Genomic DNA, 22351 nt, shown 5'->3' on the forward strand with positions numbered 1-22351 from the left:
ACAATAACTTCATATAATAAGTTGACACAAAGAGTTGTATCACATAACTTACATGATACATGGTACAAGTATCGTGCCTAACACGTTTTCCATCAAGCTAATCACCTTTTTCAGCAATCAATTTTTTGTTTAAAAGCCTCCAATTTTGAATGAGACAGTTAGGATGGTAGAATGTTTATCCAAAAATATAATTAAAACTAGAGCAAGTTTTGATTTTTGAATAGGAATTTAACCTAATCTCCGCCGTCCATAACGTGCTAATCCTATTGCATGGCTGTTTACCTGCACCGCCAATGCATATCTTAGTATTTTTATATTATCTAATAGTATTTTTACCTGCACCACCACGAACCACTCCATATAATAGAAAAATAAAACGAAACCACTAGGAAATATATATATTATTTCGACAGTTTTCTCCCCATTGTTTCACATAATATATATACATATACATATATAAACATTATGTCTCTGTGTATGTGTGCATATATGTATACATTATTTTAAGGAAGTGACAACTTAATACAATCTCATCTGTTATTCTTCGTGATTGTTTGACTTGCATGTTCTTGTTCTCACCTTTTGTCCCAAAATTCAGAACTTGGTGTTCCTTCCTAGCCAAGTTTTTTGAATGCTTAAGTTTTCTTCGTGTCAGCAGCAGCATAAAATTTACTTGTGATTTCGTTGATTGCCGGAGCTGCTAGCCCGTCTTCGATTTGCAGATACAGTTCGAGAGATCGATATGGTGGCGAAACCAGTGCTCCTGCATGGAGTACTGCATGCAACTATCTACGAGGTTGACAGGCTTATGCCTGGTGGTTGCTGCATTTTCTTCTGCAAGGTATAAACCTTATTATCCTTTTTCCTTCTTTCTTTCTTTCTGAATTGTGTTGTTTGTCATGTTACTTGAGTTTTTAATGTTTCCTTCTCAAAACTTGATGATCAAGTCATAAATTATTTTCCTTTAAATTTGTTTTGCTTTATATTTATATATTATTATTATTAATATTATTATTATCTCTAACAAATCAAATATGATCCAAAATTTCTCATTATTAATTTCTTATGCAATAAATATCATATTGTGACAAATCATTTCTTCGAAAAGAAAATATATGTGTAAACACTTATTCGAAATATCACTTATCAAATTTGCTTGCGGAAGACAATTTTTTTCTGAAAAATTCATTAGGATATAATCGAATTTCCATGTTTATTGGTTGTGTCATTTCATCCTGCAAAGTGGCTGCAACTACAGTAACATTTACTGTATCTATGTCCATAAATGGATCAAGATCCTCTCCTGAGCAAAGGGATCCTCCTGAACAAGTTTATCGGGCCGTTGAAATTTTATCCAACGGTTACAAACAGGGGGCCTCTCTAAAAGTTATAATAATTGTAGCTGTTGGATAAAATTTCAACGGCCCGATGAGCTTGGTCAGGAGAATCCTCACCCTTTGCTCAGGAGAGGATCCTGATCCTCCATAAATGACTCACGAGTCACCGCATTTTTAGGAAAAATTATAGCAATGCTACATGAACTTTGAACTATATAAAGCTTGACCACTTAAACTTCATTTTGCGACATTTTACTAACTGAACATTTGATTTGTATTTGAAAACTCATAGTTAGTTTTAGAGTGTTGTTATCAACACTCGAAGAATGTCAGCATGCACTTCATCCTATTCGAATTTTATCTTGGTACTTTCACAATTGCTGTCCAAAAAAAAATCATGAACGGGTCGTGTGACCTCCTTTGACTTAATTTCACAATGTGAGAAATCTAACTTCAGTAAATGTCATGATTTAATTTCACTGCAGTTTCTTGGAGAGTCAGTAGGGCTACGGAAAGGTTCCAGACTCTATGCAACAATTGATTTGGAAAATGTAAGAGTTGGACGAACCAGACTGCTTGAAAACTCAACGAAAAATCCCCAGTGGCGTGAATCTTTTCATATTTACTGTGCACACATGACTTCAAATGTTGTTTTTTCCATCAAAGAAGACAAAGCTTTTGGGGCCAAAGTTATCGGAAGGGCTTACATGCCGGCAGCGGAACTCCTCAATGGCAAAGAAGTAGACAGATGGCTTAAGATCATGTATCACAACAACAAACCTCTGCATTCAAAAATTCATGTGAAGTTGCAGTTCTTTAACGTAAACCAGGATTTGAATTGGTCTTGTGGAATAAGAAGTCCTGAATTCCAAGGAGTTCCATACACATTTTTCACTCAGAGAAATGGTTGCAGAGTTACCCTTTACCAAAATGCTCATGTCCCCAGAAATTTCACACCGAAAATCCCTCTAGCCGGTTCCATGTATTATGACCAGCACCGATGCTGGGAAGACATTTTTCATGCCATTTCTAATGCAAAAAACTTGATATACATAGCAGGTTGGTCTGTATATACTAAAATCACATTAGTAAGGGACCCGAACAGTCAAATCCTGGGAGGCGATTTGACCCTCGGAGAGCTTCTTAAGAAGAAGGCAGATGAAGGAGTGAAAGTCCTAATGCTTGTGTGGGATGACAGAACTTCAGTGAAGTTGCTGAAGAGAGATGGAGTGATGGCTACTCACGATGAAGACACTGAAAGTTACTTCCACAACACGGCAGTTCACTGCGTGTTGTGTCCCCGAAACCCTGGCAACGGGAATAGCATTGTTGAGGATTTAGAGGTTTCCACCATGTTTACGCATCACCAGAAGATTGTTGTGGTGGACAATGAATTGCCTAATGGAGAAGGGTTGGAAAAGAGGAGGATTGTGAGCTTCATTGGTGGCATTGATCTTTGTGATGGGAGATATGACACTCCTTCACATCCAATTTTCAGGACTTTAGACACAACCCACAAGAATGATTTTCATCAGCCTAATTTTGAGGGAGCGTCGATTGCAAAAGGCGGTCCAAGGGAGCCTTGGCACGACATACATTGTCGGTTGGAAGGGCCTATTGCATGGGACGTCTTGTTCAATTTCGAGCAAAGATGGAGGAAGCAAGGAGGGAAGGACTTGCTTGTTGAACTCACAGAGCTTGACGACACATTTATGCCGCCATCTCCAGTTATGCTCCCTCAAGACCATGAGACGTGGACTGTTCAGTTGTTTCGCTCCATCGATGGAGGAGCTGCATTCGGATTCCCTGACTCCCCTGAAGATGCCGCCAGGGCAGGCCTTGTCACCGGGAAAGATCACGTGATTGATCGAAGCATTCAGGATGCTTATATCAATGCCATTCGGCGCGCAAAGAGTTTTATCTACATTGAAAATCAGTACTTTCTTGGAAGCTCTTTCGGATGGCATTCAGATTATGATACCCTAAAAGTAGAGGAGGTTGGTGCTTTGCATCTGATCCCAAAGGAACTGTCACTCAAGATTGTTAGTAAGATTGAAGCTGGAGAAAGATTTACAGTCTACATTGTGATGCCAATGTGGCCAGAGGGCATCCCGGAAAGCCAAACGGTTCAGGCAATGTTGCATTGGCAGAGGATGACGATGGATATGATGTATAGGGACATCATTCAAGCTCTCAAAGCCAAGGGGATTGAGGCAAACCCTAAGGACTATTTGGCTTTCTTTTGCCTTGGTAACCGCGAGAAGAAGCTACCCGGAGAATATGAACCTCCGGAAAAACCAGAACCTGGTTCGGATTACAGTCGAGCGCAGCAAGCAAGGCGGTTCATGATCTATGTTCATGCCAAGATGATGATAGGTAAGCGAAGCTTTTATCACATTCTTAGTAATTTGATCTCTTCATTAACCTAAAGAACGGATGCGTTGAACCTCATTTCTCATCAATGTTTTTTGTTTTGACCTCATTTTTTATACGATTGATTACTCCTCGCTTTGACTTTAGGCTTTAAGTCTGAAATTCGCCCAAACTTAAGACTTAAAACCTAAAATTAAAGCTCTAAATAACAATTCTACACTCATAACAACTCTCTCTATATCTGCGATCAAAGTTGAATAAAATTTATTAGAAATGTGGTTTTCTTGAAATGCCCACCTTTTAAAAAGAGCAAACGCCATGCAGAGAGAATAATGGATTGTAGACAACATAAACATGTACTAATTGAAGTGTTTGAAATGCCTTGAACAATTTGCAGTTGATGATGAGTACATAATCATTGGATCAGCCAACATCAACCAGAGATCAATGGATGGAGCCAGGGATTCGGAGATTGCGATGGGAGCCTACCAACCCTACCATCTTTCCACTGGAAAGCCGGCCCGGGGACAAATTCATGGCCTCAGAATGTCGTTGTGGTATGAACACTTAGGGCTTCTTGATGACACCTTTCTTGAACCAGAAAGTGTGGAATGCTTTAGAAAGGTGAACCAAATTGCAGACCAGCATTGGGACCTTTATTCATGTGACACATTAGATGGTGACTTGCCAGGGCATTTGCTTAGCTACCCCATTGCAGTTACTGAAGACGGAGAGGTCACGGAGTTGCCTGGAACAGAATTTTTTCCGGACACCAAGGCTCGAATTCTCGGGTCGAAATCTGATTTGCTTCCTTCAATACTCACTATTTAGTAATAATCTAAGGTTTCTTCTCACTTTTTTTATGCTAGATGCAGTGTATATGTGTTAATATAATAAGCAATTCTTGTATAGTTATGACAAGAATTCTCTTAGATCGGATAATTTGCTATATTTTTTATTATTTTGTGTAATTAAATTTGTCTGTTATTTTTATAAAGATATTTATATCACTTTTTTTAGAATCTTTTCTGAAGGAAAAAAAAATGGGCATGGAATAAGGGGAGGGGGTGGGGGGTTGAGAGTCTTGTCTCCTGAAATACTCATTTTGAAGACTTGTGAGGACCAAATATATATTTATTCTAAAAATTATATTAGTTTAGATTCAAATGCTTCTTATATTTGACAACTTAATTAATCTTGTGGCTTTAAACTATTATAATATAAGTTTTTGGATATAAACTAATATAATCTTGTAACCAATAATGCATTTGATCCTCACAAGTCCTCAAAATGAAGACCTTTGAGCAAGTCCACCGGGGACTTTTTAGGTCGGCACCCAGCTCAAAAAATGGACCAGTTTGCCTTTTTTTGCTCCACCCCAGCCTAATAGGCTAGCACCCAGTCCAAGCCAGGCAATAGGCCGGGCCAGAATCGACAGACCCAAGAGTCGGGCCATCTGACGTCAGGCTTGCGCCAGCTTGATGTCAAAGCCCACTAAGTCGCTGCTATTGTTGATCTTCAACGTTAAGGACGATCGACCCTCTCTGTTTCTCTATTGATCTCGCAGGCCGATTTTCAATTGGACTGTGGCATTTGGGTTTTCTCCGAACGGTGAAAAACACAAGACGAGCTTAGTGGGATGGGTGAAGTGAGGAAGATGAAGCAAATGGGAGGGACAAAATGAGGAAGATGTGGAGATGTAGAGACGTCAAGATTTGCGGATGCGGAGTATAGCTGTGAAATGTGATGAGATTATAGAAGATTAGGTTTTTTTGAGATTAGATGGTGAAAATATTGAATAAGGGAAGGGTATTTTTGCCCAAAACACGCCACATATTTTAGTTAACCGAAATACCCCACATATTTTATAAAAAATTTAATACGAATTAATTAGGCTGGGTGTCAGCGCATTTTTTAGGGATGAAGATGTATTTGACCAATTACTGTTCATGGGAGTCAATTACTATTTATTTGAGTGGATTAAATGAGCTGAGCGCCATCGCAATTTTAGGTGTGGACTTGCTCTTAGGGGAGTAAGACTAGGAGGTTGAAGTGGAACATGGGTTTCTTTTAAACTTTTTTTATTGTTTTAATTAGTTATTTGACACATTTATCCATACTTGATTAATTTGTTTTTAAATTTTAGTTATGTTGTAATTTAATAAGTTTTTGGTTGACAAGCAATGTTTTGTTAATAATAGTATAGATATACGTGACTACAACATAAGTGGATTAATATAAGTTGTATCTTGTGGTATTTTTATGCTTGTAATTTTCTCAAATATCACTACATATCTTTCAACACCCTCCTCACCTACCTCCTCTTCACAAATTTGTCCTTGTAAAAGAATTTTGTTTTCCCTCTTAAGTTTCCTTTTCTTTCGGTTGAAGTTGTTTTAGTTTTCAACATCACAGCTTTTGTTGATAAGAAATTTCGAAGATAATTATTGGTTTTGATGAGTGAGACCATCTTCATGAACACCCTTTCATATCTCTCCCTCTCAAAACCCTCCTAATTGGACGAAAAAAACATGGAACATATATTATCAACAGTCATTGTTGCCGCTCTCCCTGTAGCCTAGTGGCTTTGTGTTCACATAAAGTCGACCGGGTCAACAATACGACTGGCACCAGAAGAAGAAAATAAGCGTATTACATGATGAGTGAGACACTCACATGCATATCACATTTAGCTCATATCATAAATTAAAACATTTTTTGTGATTAAACTTCCTTCTTGTCTAACTCGTAATCATGAAAACCTTCCAAACCAGCTGGCCATGCGGCTTATTCACACCAATAGCGAGCACGGTTGTATTGTGTTTCACCCAATACAAACTCGACCCCACTCTATTGATTCTAATATCTCATACGAACGGCCAACAATAACAACAACAAAACCTTATTCCGTTATATGGAGATGGCTGTTAGTAGGATTAAATTTTGTTGTTGTTGGTTGTTCGTAAGAGATATTAGAATTAATATAGGAGGGTCAAGTTTAGGTTAGATGAGACACAATACGAACGGCCGTGTAAAATATTTTCTATTTACAATAAGTGACTGATATATTGATTATCACGAAGTATTTGAATCTTTATCCGATCAGCTATTCTAGGTTAGACATATTGCCCCAATTCTATCTTCTCATCTCTGCAAAGTTTTCTCCTTCCTTGAATGCCTGCCAATATAATCAAAGGCAGATATATGCTTGTTCCTTATCTTACTCAAACTCTCTGAAAATATAAAATAATTTCTAATCAATTATATGTTCCCCATAATGTTGTTTATATATGTAGTCTTCTTCTATCCTATATTCTAGAATTTGGCCAATATCCAACCACAATCTGAGGCCTTTTGGTTATTGGCTTTTGGGAACCTAACAAGCCACACATGTAACTTTCTGACTGGGGAATATTAACTGCTGAGGAATGCATGTGCTTGCTGCAAGCTTCCTACGTATTATTTATTTATATTTTATTATTATTGTTCTCATCGAAGTTTTAGAAGAATAACATAAAACGCACACACCGTAATATTCTGTACTAATAATACAATGATATGGGAGATAAATGTATACATATTGTTGTCTCATTAACCTGAATGTCATGGTAAGTGTATTCCTACTACTCCCAAGCTCTGGCCCTCGAAACCTCCATTGGCCCCAAGTCATTTTCCTATCTTCAACTAGATCTGACCACCAAGAACTCCAATATTTTGGCATGGAACGGCCTGACATGTCATGCATGACAACGGCTGCCTATATTCAAAGCCCAAAAAGACACGTAATAATTGAACCTTATTTTATACCGCTTTCGCTCCTTTACAATCAAATGCAATTCATCATCAAACTCAAGAATCGATCATGAAACAATTATCTTTTTGAGATAATGTCTAGATCGTTACGTTTTTCATTTGATCAGAAATTCGATCAAAACTTTATATGACTAACCATTGATGTTCGGAAGGTGCGTTGCACGTAGCTAGGATTCCAGATTAACCCTCACATTGCATAAGACTCTGAAAGTGACAAAAAGTAATGCTGAGGTAGAGTTAGTCCCACTCCTTTCCCCATTTTCCGAACAAGCAATTGACGTCATCATGGAAGTTTCTTTTTCGTTTAGCATTGCCGTGTGGTGCACGAGCAAAAGTCCCCATTATAGTGCTTTAAAATATTGCCGAGACTGCTTTTAGAATGATTAAAATATTGTTTGTAAAAAGACTTAAAAGTGTTTTTGGGTTATACAAGCAATTCTTGAAGAAGCATCATTCAAGTGATTTTCCATGAATATCTATTTATTTTTATTAAAAGTTTCAACGTATTTGAATGACAAATTTGGATTAACTTCACATAATGAACGTGCCATTATAAATTGAGAATATCAAACTTATTATCCATGAAAATCTAACTTAATACTTATCACCACTAAGTGAGAAATAATGTCATTATATTGTAATACTAAGCGGAGAATCAAAACACTCTCTAACAAAGCATTTAAGAACATAAATGATTCTTATGAAAGCTAAACGAACCCGTTTTGTAAAAAATGAAATTAGACATTTACACACAAGGTAACCCACATTTACATTTTAGTGTTTTACCAATCTAAACTGAAAAAAATAAAAAAATAAAAAAAAAATGAATGAAGAAGAAGAAAAACTCAGAATGAGATCATATCCAGATCTCTGTCTACAGAGCTAATGGATCCGAAAATTCCAACCATTCAATAAATTCGAATCATTCAATTTAAATCTTATAGCTTCATTAGTCAATCTCACAGGTCCACCTCACATACAAACGCAGCCCTATTCTCTCTCTCAAATAACTCGGATTTATGAGTCCGTCTACTTCGTACTTCGGACTTCGGAGGTAGAGATATACAGATGATATCATTCCAAAAACTCATGACCAATGATTGATCAAAGAAATTTATAACAATAAAATAATCCCATTTGTTTGATTTCGGTATCATATTCACATGTTGTTCCCACCGCACCACCATAACTATTTATCTTCACCTCCTCTGCCCCCATTATATTATACCACTATAAGACTCACACTTCTCTCTCCCTCTTTCATCTAAACTCTACTTCTTTCTGGTTTCTGTTTCTTTTATCTGCCTCCATATCCCAACTGGGTTTTCTGTTTCTTCCTACTTCTTGGTTTTCTTGCAGAGAAAAAAACACAGGAAAAAAGACCATGTCTTCAGTGTTAGGCTCTCAAGGGGTGGTCTTGGCCACCGCCATGGCGGTTTCCGGCACCTTCATCCTCCTCGCCCTCCGCCTCCAGAAATGCCTACCCAATCCTCACGGATACCCAGTTGATCAAATTATCCATCAGTCCTCCCCTCAAATACTACGATCTTGTATATCTTCTGGTATGCTTAACATTCACTCCTCTGTTTCACTCTGTTTTCTTCGTTTCAAGGTTAATTTTGTAGTTTCATACATGGCTGACTTTGTTTTTCTTGGTGGGTTTGCAGATGGAAAGAAGAGGAGGAAGAAGAACAAGAGGGTACACTTTGCAGAGGACGTCGTGGATCCGATTGGAGACAATCAAGAGTTTAGACGGCAGTACCAGATAATTCCCACTGCTTCTTCCAAATCTTCATCTTCTTCTTTATCTACTGCAACTTCCCAGAAATACAGAGGATCCATGCCTGCTAATCGGGCGGCTCTGTACAATGGAATTCTCAGGGATCGTGGCTGTCACCGATTGGCCTACTCCTACTGATGAATTCCCACATCTGTTCTGTATAGTTTGGGGTTGATTTTCTGTAAAGATCGAGTCTTTTTTTTTTTCTCTCTCTCTCTTTAATTTGTACAAATTTTTAGTTTTTTTTCTTTTGCTGATGATAGGTTAAGTAGGTTGGAAGGAATATTCGGAATTTGTATGTAGTGCTGGGTTCCACAGGTTTGGTTAGTTGCTGCCGTTTTATGTTTCTTCTTGTAAATTGATTGGGTTCATGGTGGAATCTTCTGTTAATACCAACACTTTTGTTGATATTTTAAGAAAAATTCTATTAAGTTCTGATGTTGGCATACCATGTATGGTAGACACAAGAGTAATGTATGGTTCGATATATAGTTACAATAGCGTAATACATTATATATCAATACATACTAGAAAATCCTGATATTGTGATTTTATTAGGCAACTGAGAAATTTTAACAAAGATTCAGCCTTTTTGCATGTATTGCTAGCAAGGAATGAGATGGATTTTTGTGTACAGACCCCACGAATCAAGAGATCATGAACCGTTCAAGAGAGAAAAGGAGATCTGGTCCAATCAAAATTTTGAATTGTTAGGAAGTGGATCAGTGAGAGAGACTAATAGAATCGTAGGATTAAAATTGAATGTTCGAATCTCTCAATTTGCAAACTTTGAACACAAAGATCCAGAATGAATCTCAATTCATCAAGTAGCAACCAAAAGATGAAAATAAATGGTTGAATTGCAAAATAGTGTGACAAGTTCCAACGGGCTTATCCAATCCTATGACTTGGTAGGTTTCTAGGTAACTGAGAAACCTTGACCCTAGGTAAAGTCTTTGCGATGACAATGTGACTTATATGTGACATTGGGTTGGTGGTTGGGACATGGAATAAAGATTAAACAGTTTGACATGTATGCACAAAAAATTCTTTTAAGGATTGATTTCTATGTCAATTTGTAATTGTTCGGATAAAAATTTTGTAATTGTAGAATGCTTGACAACTTAATAAGGGAAGGAAGGAGCTGAGCATTGCTCTTTAGGGGGTCTCAGACTCTCATGTAGGTCAGAAAAGACTCGATACATTTGAGATATGATTCTTACCGGGTCTTTTTTATGAGGATTTTCGGGATCCATTTAATTATGTTCTTTCATCATACATTGTGCGATCATAAATGATTTTAAATTATATTATTTAAAATAAAACACAAACAGTAGGTGACGAGCGAACATAATTAAAGGATCCCCGGGATCCTTACAAAGAGTATCTGGCGATTATCCTATCTCGATACATTTCTACAAAGGGAATTGTTATTAGCACTCCAAAAATCTCATTCTACACTCCAAACTTTCTATATTGAAAAGAAAAATACACTTGTGAGAAGTGTAGAATGAAATTTTTGGAGTGTCAATAACACTTTCCTCCTACAAATTCTACTTACTTGCTACACTGTTGAACACGTGTGCATAATAGAGGGATGCCAACTTCCAAGGAGCAAAGCCGTTCTTTTTATATTATTGTGGAAGCAATGTCGAGAAAGCAAACCTGAACTCAAAACTTTGAGTACAAAAATAAATATTCTTAATCAACTGAATACAAATTTCTTTACAACAAAGCGTTGTTTTGGGTGGTCTATTTCATGTCTTGAGCCTTAGTTGGACCTGTCCACTACTGTTTTTTTTTTATTATTGTTTTGTCAAACGATAAATTTTGTTAGATTAGTCGTTAAAGGAGTTTGAATCCATACCGTCATGCAAAGACTCAATACATTTCTATCACAGTGATAAAACGTCACTTGCGTACACTAGTGGTTAGGTTTGGACATTGTGGAGTGCTGTACATATATCACATGCATGCTTAGTTGGACCTGTCCACCACTGGTTAGGGTTTGGACATTGTGGAGTGTTGTACATATATCACATGCTTTTGCATGCGAGGGTTCATGCAGTGCGAACACAGCCATGTGCCAGGATGCTTCATCTATCAATTCAACAAAGACTTTTGCATATTTGACCTAAATAAACCATGGATATGAAGCAAAGCCAACTATATGTGTACCTATACAGAAAACATATAATTACTAGTGGCTAATCTCCATCTTAGCATATTAATTTATTCCTAATCAACAGGGACATATAAATAAAACATCGTGAAGCCCGATTACTTTGACCTATGATACATCAACCGGAGAGTTTTAAGTCCTCAAGTTAAAGCATAATGACTACGTATAATTACATGTGTTCTAACTTAAGTATTGTATAATCGCGTGCGTTCTAACCTAAGTATAGTATAGGTTCTTGTTAAGAATACGATTGAGAATAAAATACAGCAAAACCCTGTAGAATTAAGCAGGATGGGCAACTGAAAATTTTGTTGGTTGGCTACTTTGCATTTGTTTTGGAACATTTAGATTCTGCAAATCAGCTTCTTTGTCTCTGTTTCTGCATTTTTCCTTGTGGGGGATCATGCTGCGTCCCATATGTGACATATACGTCCCCATCTTTATTTTCTTCTGTTATCTAATTCTAATTTTGTTTTGTTCAGTTATTTAATTACAATTTGCCACAAACTAGCTACTGCATCTTCCAAAATATTCAAAATTTTGGTTTTTGGAACCTACTCATTCGAGTGTCACCAAATCAGTCCCACCAATGAAATTTGAAAACTTTGTCTGTGTTTTGCTCGTACCCCTAAGGGCCTCATCATGCACTAGGTATTAGGGTTTTGACTGGACAAGTCATTTGTCAAAAGCCTGCACAAGGGCATTGGCTAACTAATGCGTGAGCCAATCCTAAGGATAAAAAATTGCCAACGTACACAGTAATGAATTGATATTATACTATATATTTTATCCTATTCTTAGTTATAATTTAGTGGTTATTTTATGAGAATTTTAATACTTTGATTTATATTCTTAATGTAGAACATTCAATTTCATCTTGAGCAAAACGTGATTAAATGAATGAATTTTGGAGTAATTTCAATCGAAGGACATTCATGTGTCTCTCAACTTACTCGTATTAAAGTTTAATAATTTTCTACCAAACGGTTTATTTATGGCGATGAAATAAAGAAGCAGCGCGCAGTGCTGTCAAAATGATGTTTTGGGTTTATTTGGGCTTGTTGGCCTCCAAGGTGATGTCTTTTGGATTTGAGGCCTTCTGCAATTAAATTCGGGACATCTCAAGCTATAATTCAAGTCATTTTGGACTTGTTTTGGAGCTCTAGAAGTCAAAAAACGTGGCTGATTTGTCACTGAGCATATTTCCCAGAGTTAAAGTAGAAATGTATTTCCTAGTTATTTTATTCTATTATGTTTACTAGTTTTTAGAATACATTTTCTAGTAAGGATTTTAATTATATAGTAGTATAAATAAGGCATTTTAGGCATTAGGGTTTTGGAGAAAAAGAGGGGTAGAACGCATTACTTCGGAACTTTTGACAACTCAAGTTTATTTACAAGGTGTCATCTATCTTTGTTTTTAATAATATTTTGTTTAATGATTGTTAATAACTAATCTCATTTGCTAGGGCGATGTTATAAGCCTTAGCAAGAATATGTAGTTTCTTTCAATTTACTTGTGATATTATGCATGCAGGTTTGAATTATTAATCACCTATTTATATTGTCGAAATATCTTAATGCTTAGCTACCATTAGGATGTTTAGAAAAGTAATTTGATGCAATTTTGGTCAGAGGTCGTTGTTCCTAAAATTGACGAAAGCTTCTTGTGGTTAATATGTGCAAGTTCACTTAAAATGAATACAACGTCTTAAGGGTTGTATGATTTTTCAAAATGTTTCACAAAACTTAATAAGTCATGCATGTTAGATTTGTCGTGTTTGTGTCGTTTTCATGTTATACTCATTATCTTAACAGATCGTGTCATGACAAACCATTTATTTTAACAGGTTCTTAACAGGTGAACTGATAACGACCTGACTCGTTAACAAGTTATGTCGTTTTATGTCGGGTTAATGTGTCATGCAATAAATTGTCATGCCTAATGTTTAGACCCGACAAACTGGTCGTGTTCGTGTTATTTATGTGTCATACTTGTTCTTTTAACGAGTTTGACAAGTGTGACCAAAAAACGACCTGACTCGTTAACGAGTTAATTAAAAACTTGCTATTTTTGTATCATTTCGTGCTAAATTATTGTGTTATGCAAGAAATTTTTAGGTCTACGTTGACCCCATCAACAGCAATGTAAAAAAGGAGCATGACATCTGCAAAATCTATAGTTAGATGCTTCCTCCATCCACTTTCTCAATGATCTCATCAACTTTAAAAACATTTTTCTATATAAAGTGTAAACAGTTAAAGTGAAAGAAAGAGGAGTGGCTTTTCCGCTCATTGGTCCATCGATGGCTCATGGCCCTCCCTTAGTCAATAAAAAGACCCGAGGGGGTTCCTCGTCGGGTTTTTTTGTGAGAGGACTTTAGGGATGTTTCAATGTCATCGTTCATTTTATATTATGCAGTTAAAAATTATTATTAATTTTTTATTTAAAATTGAATATAAATAGTATCTGATAAAAACTAATCGCACGATATACGATGAATAGATGTGATTGGAAGATCCTCGGAATCATCACAAAGAAGATCTGGCGATGATCCTCTCTCAAAAAGACCCGCTGCTTTTGCCTTAATTAACTTTAATTAACAAAAAATTATTCTAATATTAGTACTTTAATTGCCACAATGTGCACATATTACCTCATCGTGGCTTTTGCCATAATGTCCTTTAAAAAAATGATTACTAGAATGTAGTAGAACAAACATATAATATTTTTTTTCAACGAATCAAATGCCAAGATGTTTGATTTATTAGTAAAAATGACTTCATGTATGACATATAGGTGGGAAAGATGAAGGCTACCTAGGAAAACTTCGTCTTGCCTAAGGTAAAAACCAGAACAACAACAATAAAATTTTATTCTAATAAGTGGGTTTAGCTGTATGGGTATTAGAACACTAGGCGCTTAGTTTTCATTTAGCTTTAAGTACTCGTGTCTTAGGGTTTCTTTCAAAGTCTTCTTAGATCTTCCTCTCCTTTTTGTCATAAGCCTATGTCTCATAATCACATCTTCTAATCAGAGTATTCGTAGGTCTTCGATTCATATGTTCACGAACCACCTTAACTGATTTCTCACATCTCATTTTCAATTGCTACGGAAATACAAATTATGTAATGTATTATTTTACTTGTCGTAATAAGAATAAACGACATAATTGGTATGCATTATTTTTAAATTATATTAGTGAAATAATAAAATAGACTTGGTATAATTTGAGTAAAGTAATATTAACCTAATGTACGTGATGGTATTTTGATTAAACCGAAACATTGCTCATAGAAAATCAATTTGTTCACCACTAAATTAGCTTAATTATTTAACCCAAAAATAGCTAAAGTAAATGTTTTGTCGGTGAAGATAAGGATCGTCAGCAAGCAATACTATCAGTAGTGTTGATAATTAGTTAAAATTAATCCCTCCTAACTGTTCTTTGATTAGTGACCATGACGTCGAGAGTTAAATCATAATCACGAATTAATGTTGGAACTTCCCTAGCATATAAAACTATTCTTTTAGATTCCGCAAATCAAACGCATTTGTTTGTAATTTGCCAACAAATTATATCAATCCAGTGGAAAACATTTTACTAATTAACTTCTGTTATAATCATGCTTGTCAATGACTCATTTGGAAGTTCTTCTAAAATGATTAAAAACGCTTTTAATGGAAGTGTTTTTAGAACTAATCTTTAGTTAAAATACAAGTGAATCCTTAAAAAGCACTTGAAGTGTTTTCTACAAGAAACACATTTATCATAAATGCTTTAGATCATTTTAAAAACACTTTCAAATGAGCGATGTATGTGGCATATTACATGCCATTTAACCAAGTACCAAGAATTATTTGTTTATTATCTTTGACTTCTTTAGTAATCTATTTCAACCCCTAAAGATTGATCACTTAGACTCCCACGTTTTGTTTGCCTCTGCCATCAACTTAAGAGCACTGGCCATAGTCAATGATCATGGTCATCTAGTCATGATGCATCTCTAAACTAAGTGCTTGAGAAGTGAGATGAGAAAAGGGAAGGAGTGATAGATTTTTTTACTATTTATGACAAGTTTATCTAAAAAACGGGAACTTTGTTAGCTTCAGGTTGTCTTTTATTATATGTTTACTTACAAAGAATGAAAACTAAAATTTTGCTGATTTTAATCTTTTCAGTGATTACTTAAACATTGGTGTTGGAATTGTTACAACTCATGAATTTTCACGTGTTTTTTAGCACATATTTAACAAATAAAAACTAGTGTGATTTTCACATTAGAATTTGTAATCCAAAACTTGAAAATTCATGATCACATCAACTACGGGAGGTTAGTTAATCCCATATTGATTCTTTATTTTCACTTCCCGATTCGACGAATATGATAATAAATAGCATTCTCATAATAAACCATCAATTTGTTTGATTCATTTTAATAACTAAATGGTTTCCTAATCGAATGAATTTTTCTAGAGCTGGTGTTTAGATGATGATAAAAATGATGAATAATTCTGATTATAACATGTATACAATAAAATAATGTCACGTTGCTATTAAAAAAGGACTAGCTCTTTATATGTGAGGGACCACCCAAAATCTCCTATTTTCACAACAAAAAAAAGAAAAAACAAACAAACAAACAAACAGGTTTAAGTAAATATGGGCCTTGCGAGGAAGATTTGAGTCCACCACAAATTGGGCTACAAACTGGGCCCAACATAGTTCGCGGGAGCAGAGGTTTTACGCTCTCGTGCGCAGACAAGACGCAGAAGAAGAAGACAGAGAAGCAGCAATCACTTCACTGAAAGGAGTGGCGGTGCAATTCTTTACCAGCCAAACGCCGCCGTCAGCCACCAGGTACTTGTCCTCCATTGATGTACGGAAATACGTGTACAGTCTCAGCTTTTAGTTATGCTTAATCCTCTCTGCTAATTACAATTATTTTACAGTAATCATTGTTCCCCTTTCATAAATTGGTATTTAGGGTTTTTAATTTCCAATCCAAAAGTCAGCATCTTTATTGGTTAAATGTGTATTTGTGAATATATTATGGATTGGGATGTTTCATTTGCAAAATCTGAAATTGTGACTGACTGCTCTGCAAGCAAGCTTTTTCAATTCGCAGTTTGGCAACCATTATCTGTTTCGAGTTATTCGTCTCGAGCTGGATTGGATGGCTGCTGAATTTGATGGGTTGTTAAATTTTTGTTTTTGTGTTTTCATCAGTAGCCATGAAGGTGCGTTCATCTGTGAAGAAGATGTGTGAGTTTTGTAAGACAGTTAAGCGTCGCGGGCGTGTTTTCGTGATTTGCACAGCCAACCCCAAGCATAAGCAAAGACAGGGCATGTCGACATTGGCATATGAAGGAACAGTGTCCTCCATGTATGATCCCTTTCGCGCTTTAATTTCTCTTTGTGTTTACATTTGTATGTTTACTTTGAATTTTTTTTCTATTGCGCATAGTTTAAGGGAAAAGTCATATTCAGAATCTTCAATGTTAAGCACCCCGTAATATAGAAAAGAACAATACTTGTTTGACGAATTTAGTTTCTCTCGCTCTCAATCCAATTCTTTTATAAAGCTGGGAAACCGTTGCCTCTTCTAAAATTGTTGTACATCTTCCTTCGGGTAGTTTTACAAAGTTATCCTTGGATTCTTCTTGGCATAGGCATGCAGGTTTAGCACACGAAATATCAGTTTCCTATTGTTTGCGGGCATTTACCTTCATTTGGAAGGCCTGCACAAGGTGCCTAGGAGCCTCCTTTTGTATATTTAAATGTTATTTTTGAGTCTATCGATATTATGATAATCCTGGATTTTCAAATGCTTTAGGTCATCAATTTGGCCAGAAGAGATAAATGGAGTTCAGGAATCGAGGATTTAGGTTACTGACTTGTCTAATTTAACTCGTGACCTGGTAGTTGCTATCTTTTACACTATTTTATCTAGCTTGAATGCTCCATGTCTAGTTTTTTGTGCGAGTGTATCTATCATGATAATCTTTTCTGATAGGAAGATAGCTTTTGAATTCTTCATTAGTTCGCTGATTAAATATTATCCGACCTATGCGTAAGTTGCTGTTGAATTCTGTAATATTGGTATGTCCTTATGGGTCCCCCCCCGGGGAGTTCGGTTTTCCTTTCTCTTACGGCAATTGATCAACTTCTTAAAGAAATGTGATGTATCAAACTTACGGCAATGTATCCATATGAAAGTTTGTCTTATTTTCAGATATTCAGAGACTAGTGCCAAGAACAACTCCGGTCACAGCGTGCATGCAGGTTTGGCCACTCTGATACTCCAAAAGCCAGAACCCTCTATGCCCTCTACGATTCTCGGATGGAGGATGCGGCTGGCATCCATGCTGTCCAGAAACGCCAATTAGCTTCAAAATTTGAAACAGAACGACAGCAAACTTCATCCAATTTTTTTTTCCGAGTTTTTAGGTTATTTTCTTTGGTTGTTCTGTCATGCATATTCAAAATGTTATAAGCTATTCTATTTTTCTCTCGGATTTTAGCTTTTGATCTGCTACTACATAAGCAACTCCGTCTCTCCCTCGCCTTTCTGGTATCGTGTAGACCGGCTGTGCTAGAGATTTCATTGGCAGCGACCTTTACGTGTTCGATATATATGATTCTGGAAATGGGATGGCTCGAGTTGTAAAGAACGCCTATTTTTCAGATTTTTCTGGAATTAGACCTTATGAAAGTGAAACGTAGTTTTGAATCTGCTTGTTGCAAGTTGCAACTTTCCATATTTCACTTCAAACGATCATATGGAACCAAAGTTTTCCAGCTTAAAGTTCAAGAAAATGAAATTAAAATTGTAACTTTAGAAATCAGGCAGGCAGGTCTACCAGCTCTCTCTCTCTCGTTTGTCATACTGGAAAGGCAAAGCCTTCTCTATATATCTTATGAGTCGACTATTCTCACATTCGTTTTTATCTCTCACACAGATTGTTTATTAAATTATGTCCATTTTGTTTTTTAAGAACAATGGTATTATTTAGACTAAGAAGGTGGGGGAGTGCGCTTAGCCTCACAATAAATTGGTAATAATGTAGTTTAAATTCACCTGCGGCTAGAGTCAAGCCTAAGATCTGTCACTTACCAGTGAAGAGGAATATTACTACACCGTAGTATTAAGTGGCTATCGAAAATTGAGAGAAGTCTATTAAAGTAAAAATGAGTGTGGATAGCACCAACCACCCTTTTTTATTTAACAAAAATAAATGCAAAAATAGCCAATCATTTTGTTTCTTAAATCCAAAATAGCCAATCATGCATGTGTCGCGCATTCAATATTGTCATCAACAACCATAATGCGTGGATCCGGTCTATTAGTTAGGATAATGTGTTTGCTTAGTCAAGATCAATTCACTCTTTTGTTAATAATTATGTGATCGTGTTAAGAATACGAGCTAATTGTCCCATGTTGGAAAAATAACAAATCCCATAGTGGCTCAAGAGCCTTCCGAGCCTTTTCTTACAAGCCGGGTTTTGGGAGCAAATTCTACCTATGTACTCGTAACAAGTACTAGTCGAAGAGTGAATCTGCCTAAAAGGAAGGAAATGGCTCTTAACAAATCCGTAGCCTTGCACTCAAGTTCAATTTATCTCCCGTTAAATAAACTCAAAACGACGTCGTCTCTCGTTCCAACAGGCGACAACAGCACTTGAGCAGACGTCCCAACAGGCGACAACAGCACGTGAGCGTGGGGTTCAATTTTTTCATCAGTTGCTGCGTATTTAAATAATTAATTTTTTTTTTTTTTTTTTTTTTTGTCAAACAATAGGGATTTGTTAAATTAGTCGTCAATCATGTTTGAATCCACATCATCATGCAAGCTCAATACATTTTTACCAGTGTATTAAAGGGTCACTTATTTAATTAAGTAATTAATCTCACTAAATAAATTAAAAAATTAAAAAATTAAAAAACTTAATCCAAAAGCTACCAATCAAAACCAAGGATTCCTCCAATTCTTTTCCACGCGGATTTTCCCCCTCACTTTCTCGCCAATTCGATTCCCAATTTTCCCTGTAAATCCGGAAACCCTACCCTCCAAATTTGCACCAATTCTTTCGCGGATGGAAACCGATTCCTAGCTTTTGAATTTTCCCGGCAAAGCTCCAGACGCAGAGCCTCCATGGCGGCGACTCTCAACACCTCCATGGCAGCCTGGATCCGCCACTTCCTCGCTTGCACGGGGTAAGTCCTCGATTACACTTCGCGGGAAAATATCTGCTATATTTGGTAGTTATTTGCATTTGGGTTCCTCCAAAATCAGTAGGTTTGACTTGATTCTGACTTGGTTGTAGTAAAAATTTTGATTGTCAGATTGAAAATACTTGAAAAGTAACAAAATTTATGATCTGGGTTCTGAAAATTTTAGGACTTTTGGTAAAAATTGCAAGCTTAGGTTAAAAAGTAATTAAAAAACAAGAAACTTACGATCTGGGTTTCAAAAATTTGAAGACTTTATGGTAACAGTGGCAAGCTCAGCTGGATTTTGAGTAATTTTACCTCGAGCTCTGCAGATAAGTTGAATGAAATCCCTTTGAAATGTGTTTAGTTTGTGTTTTGGTGGAGTTTATTGTGCAATGTGGTTTAACCTGGGTTTAAACAGAGCAGTGGTTGTTTTGGATGCTGCACTAAATCCACACCAATTACTGCTGTCGATGAGCCTTCGAAGGGATTGAGAATTCAAGGGCGAAGTGTTAAGAAACCGGGCATCTCAGATGAGTTTTGGAGCAGCAGTACTTATGACTTGGACAATAGCGCCGTTCAATCCCAGAGAAGTGTCTCATCCATCAGCACATCCAACCAGACCCCCAACTATGGCAGTGTGGCTGGTAGTAGCATGAGCAGCCAATCCGACTTTGTAAATAATGGCAAGTTTTCATTGTATGTTTTTATAGCATTCTTATTTTGGTCTGGTAATTGTCCGTAAGTATTTTGTGGCTTGTCATATTGAATTAATACGAACCAAACAGGATCTGTGTTGTAATACATAAAACTTTTTTTTTGGTAGTAAATATATGCTTCTAAGTCCCCTTGGTGCTTTGCCCAACTTGAGATGCTATAATTTGCTAAACGTAGAGGCCTGACTAAGAGAGAAGCGGTTAGGCTTGAGGAAAACTGGGAAGCGTTGTGAATAAAATTTGGATGAGATGTTTGGTGAGGGGAAAATTTGATAGTTACGTTACAACTTATCTCATTAACAGGTTAAACAAGGTTTCACAAATGGACGTTGACACGACCAATTTTCTTCAGATAAACCGTTGGCTTTAATATGCTTGTGAATAGGTCAAGTAAATTTTAAAATTTGCAAAGTATGTTCTTATTATTTGCGAAGTATAGTTGTTCTTCTATGTCATGTATCTATATATAACCTCACTCATGATGTTTATGCTATGTATTATCTACTTACGGTGCTGGAAGTGTTTTTCACCTACCTTTACTCTGATTTGGTATAATGATTATTCATGCTCTTGTGAGCTTTCATATCTGTAAGTGTATAGGTTATTGACTTGCAACATTTCGTAACTGCAGGTCTTGTTCTCTGGAACCAGAACAGGCTTGAGTGGATCGGAAGTGGCAACCCTAGGAATCAAATTCCAAAAAGTCGGGAAAATAGAGTAAGGTATGATACTTGTGCTTTAATAACTTAGGTTGTGACTGGAATCTTGAGTTTCGGTTCATTAATTTTGAGTAATATAAGTGTATTCACTGCTTTAAATCAAAATAATGACCTTTATTGTTTAACTAGTTTGCTGATGCTATCCTTTTTATTTTTCTTTCAATAGTATAATTTATCCTTTTTTGCTTACTACTTTTACCATATTTAAAGTAGCTGGTGAGTTAAATGATCTCATGACTTGATGAAATCCCTTAAGCAGGTGTATCTGGTAGAAGTATTTTATTAAACTATGCTTTGCATTTTAATTTGCACTTACCTTTCTCCCGGTGGTTGACCATGTCCTTTGTAGTTGGAATGCAACCTATGAACGATTGGTTGGAACAAAACAGAGACAGTCACCCTACACGCAGCGCATTCCTTTGTCTGTAAGCCCTCATCTTTCTTTGGTGGGAACTGCTTGATTTTTTGTATTGCATTTAGTTAGTTCATCACCCTGTTGTAGTGCTAATTGTGTTTGTATTTGCAGGACATGATAGAATTTCTGGTGGAAGTATGGGAGCAGGAGGGGCTGTACGATTGAGTTAATACCAGAATCCGCCTTTTAACGTCAGGAAGAAACTTTTGTCCTTGTAAATCTCAGAGGTGTGTCTATGTGGACGGGGCAAAGAAGGAATTCGATACAATGACCATATGTTTCAAGTTTAACTGTAATATTTCATCCTTTCTGCCCCCTTTTGTAATCATGGAATTGTGGAAAATGTCGTCTGCCACGGATAACTGAATACAGAAGCAGTTAATTTTTATGAAACAAAAATGCTATACACGTTAACGGTATGCCTAGATTCATAGTGATCCTTGTGTGTGCAATGTCTTCTCTTTTCTTTCCTTCTACCAAATTTGTGCATTTTCTCTTGGGAAGTGATTTCTGCACTCTCTCTCCCTATGCTGCTGTTTGTTTTTGTCCGTTGCATTGAATGAACCAATGGCGGAAATGAATAGAGTTATGTTGAAGGAGAGACGGAGTTGGTGAAGATCATTTCTGCTTCTTTCCGTGCATTTCTTTTTTAGTAAATTGTAGCAATGGTTTTTTAACTTTAACTCAATTGGAGCAATGGTCCTCAACAAAAAATTCATTACCATGGGTCCATCGACTTTAATCCAACTGGAGAAATAGTCCCTTAACTTTAATCCAATTCGAGCAATTGTTCCTCAAC

General features: G+C 36.4%; 4 protein-coding genes across 5 annotated transcripts; all 4 read left to right on the plus strand.

The window, feature by feature from the left end:
* Positions 1-473: 473 nt before the first annotated feature.
* LOC137749022 (phospholipase D alpha 1-like) lies at positions 474-4707 on the plus strand. Its single transcript, XM_068489202.2, has 3 exons — positions 474-841; positions 1823-3713; positions 4108-4707. The coding sequence occupies exons 1-3, from the start codon at positions 743-745 to the stop codon at positions 4539-4541; spliced, it is 2424 nt and encodes an 807-aa protein (XP_068345303.2). The 5' UTR covers positions 474-742; the 3' UTR covers positions 4542-4707.
* Positions 4708-8517: 3810 nt separating this feature from the next.
* On the plus strand, positions 8518-9734 carry LOC137749002 (uncharacterized). The gene is made up of 2 exons (XM_068489183.2): positions 8518-9085; positions 9191-9734. The coding sequence occupies exons 1-2, from the start codon at positions 8908-8910 to the stop codon at positions 9439-9441; spliced, it is 429 nt and encodes a 142-aa protein (XP_068345284.2). The 5' UTR covers positions 8518-8907; the 3' UTR covers positions 9442-9734.
* Positions 9735-16211: 6477 nt separating this feature from the next.
* On the plus strand, positions 16212-18220 carry LOC137748726 (uncharacterized). 2 transcript variants are annotated; one of them, XM_088690052.1, is made up of 3 exons: positions 16212-16347; positions 16717-16873; positions 17723-18220. In XM_088690052.1, the coding sequence occupies exons 2-3, from the start codon at positions 16722-16724 to the stop codon at positions 17874-17876; spliced, it is 306 nt and encodes a 101-aa protein (XP_088546178.1). In that variant the 5' UTR covers positions 16212-16347; positions 16717-16721; the 3' UTR covers positions 17877-18220. The 2 variants fall into 2 exon arrangements, with proteins under 2 accessions (XP_088546178.1, XP_088546179.1); XM_088690053.1 differs by having other exon boundaries at positions 16223-16347; positions 16720-16873.
* A 1232-nt stretch (positions 18221-19452) lies between these two features.
* On the plus strand, positions 19453-21989 carry LOC137748445 (uncharacterized). The gene is made up of 5 exons (XM_068488595.2): positions 19453-19705; positions 20129-20388; positions 21050-21140; positions 21487-21562; positions 21664-21989. Exons 1-5 carry the CDS (start codon positions 19644-19646, stop codon positions 21715-21717), a joined length of 543 nt encoding a protein of 180 aa, XP_068344696.2. The 5' UTR covers positions 19453-19643; the 3' UTR covers positions 21718-21989.
* Positions 21990-22351: the final 362 nt, after the last annotated feature.

This window comes from Pyrus communis, chromosome 2 (assembly GCF_041283825.1).
Source record: "Pyrus communis isolate YQ-2024b chromosome 2, ASM4128382v1, whole genome shotgun sequence".
Taxonomy (NCBI): Eukaryota; Viridiplantae; Streptophyta; class Magnoliopsida; order Rosales; family Rosaceae; genus Pyrus; species Pyrus communis.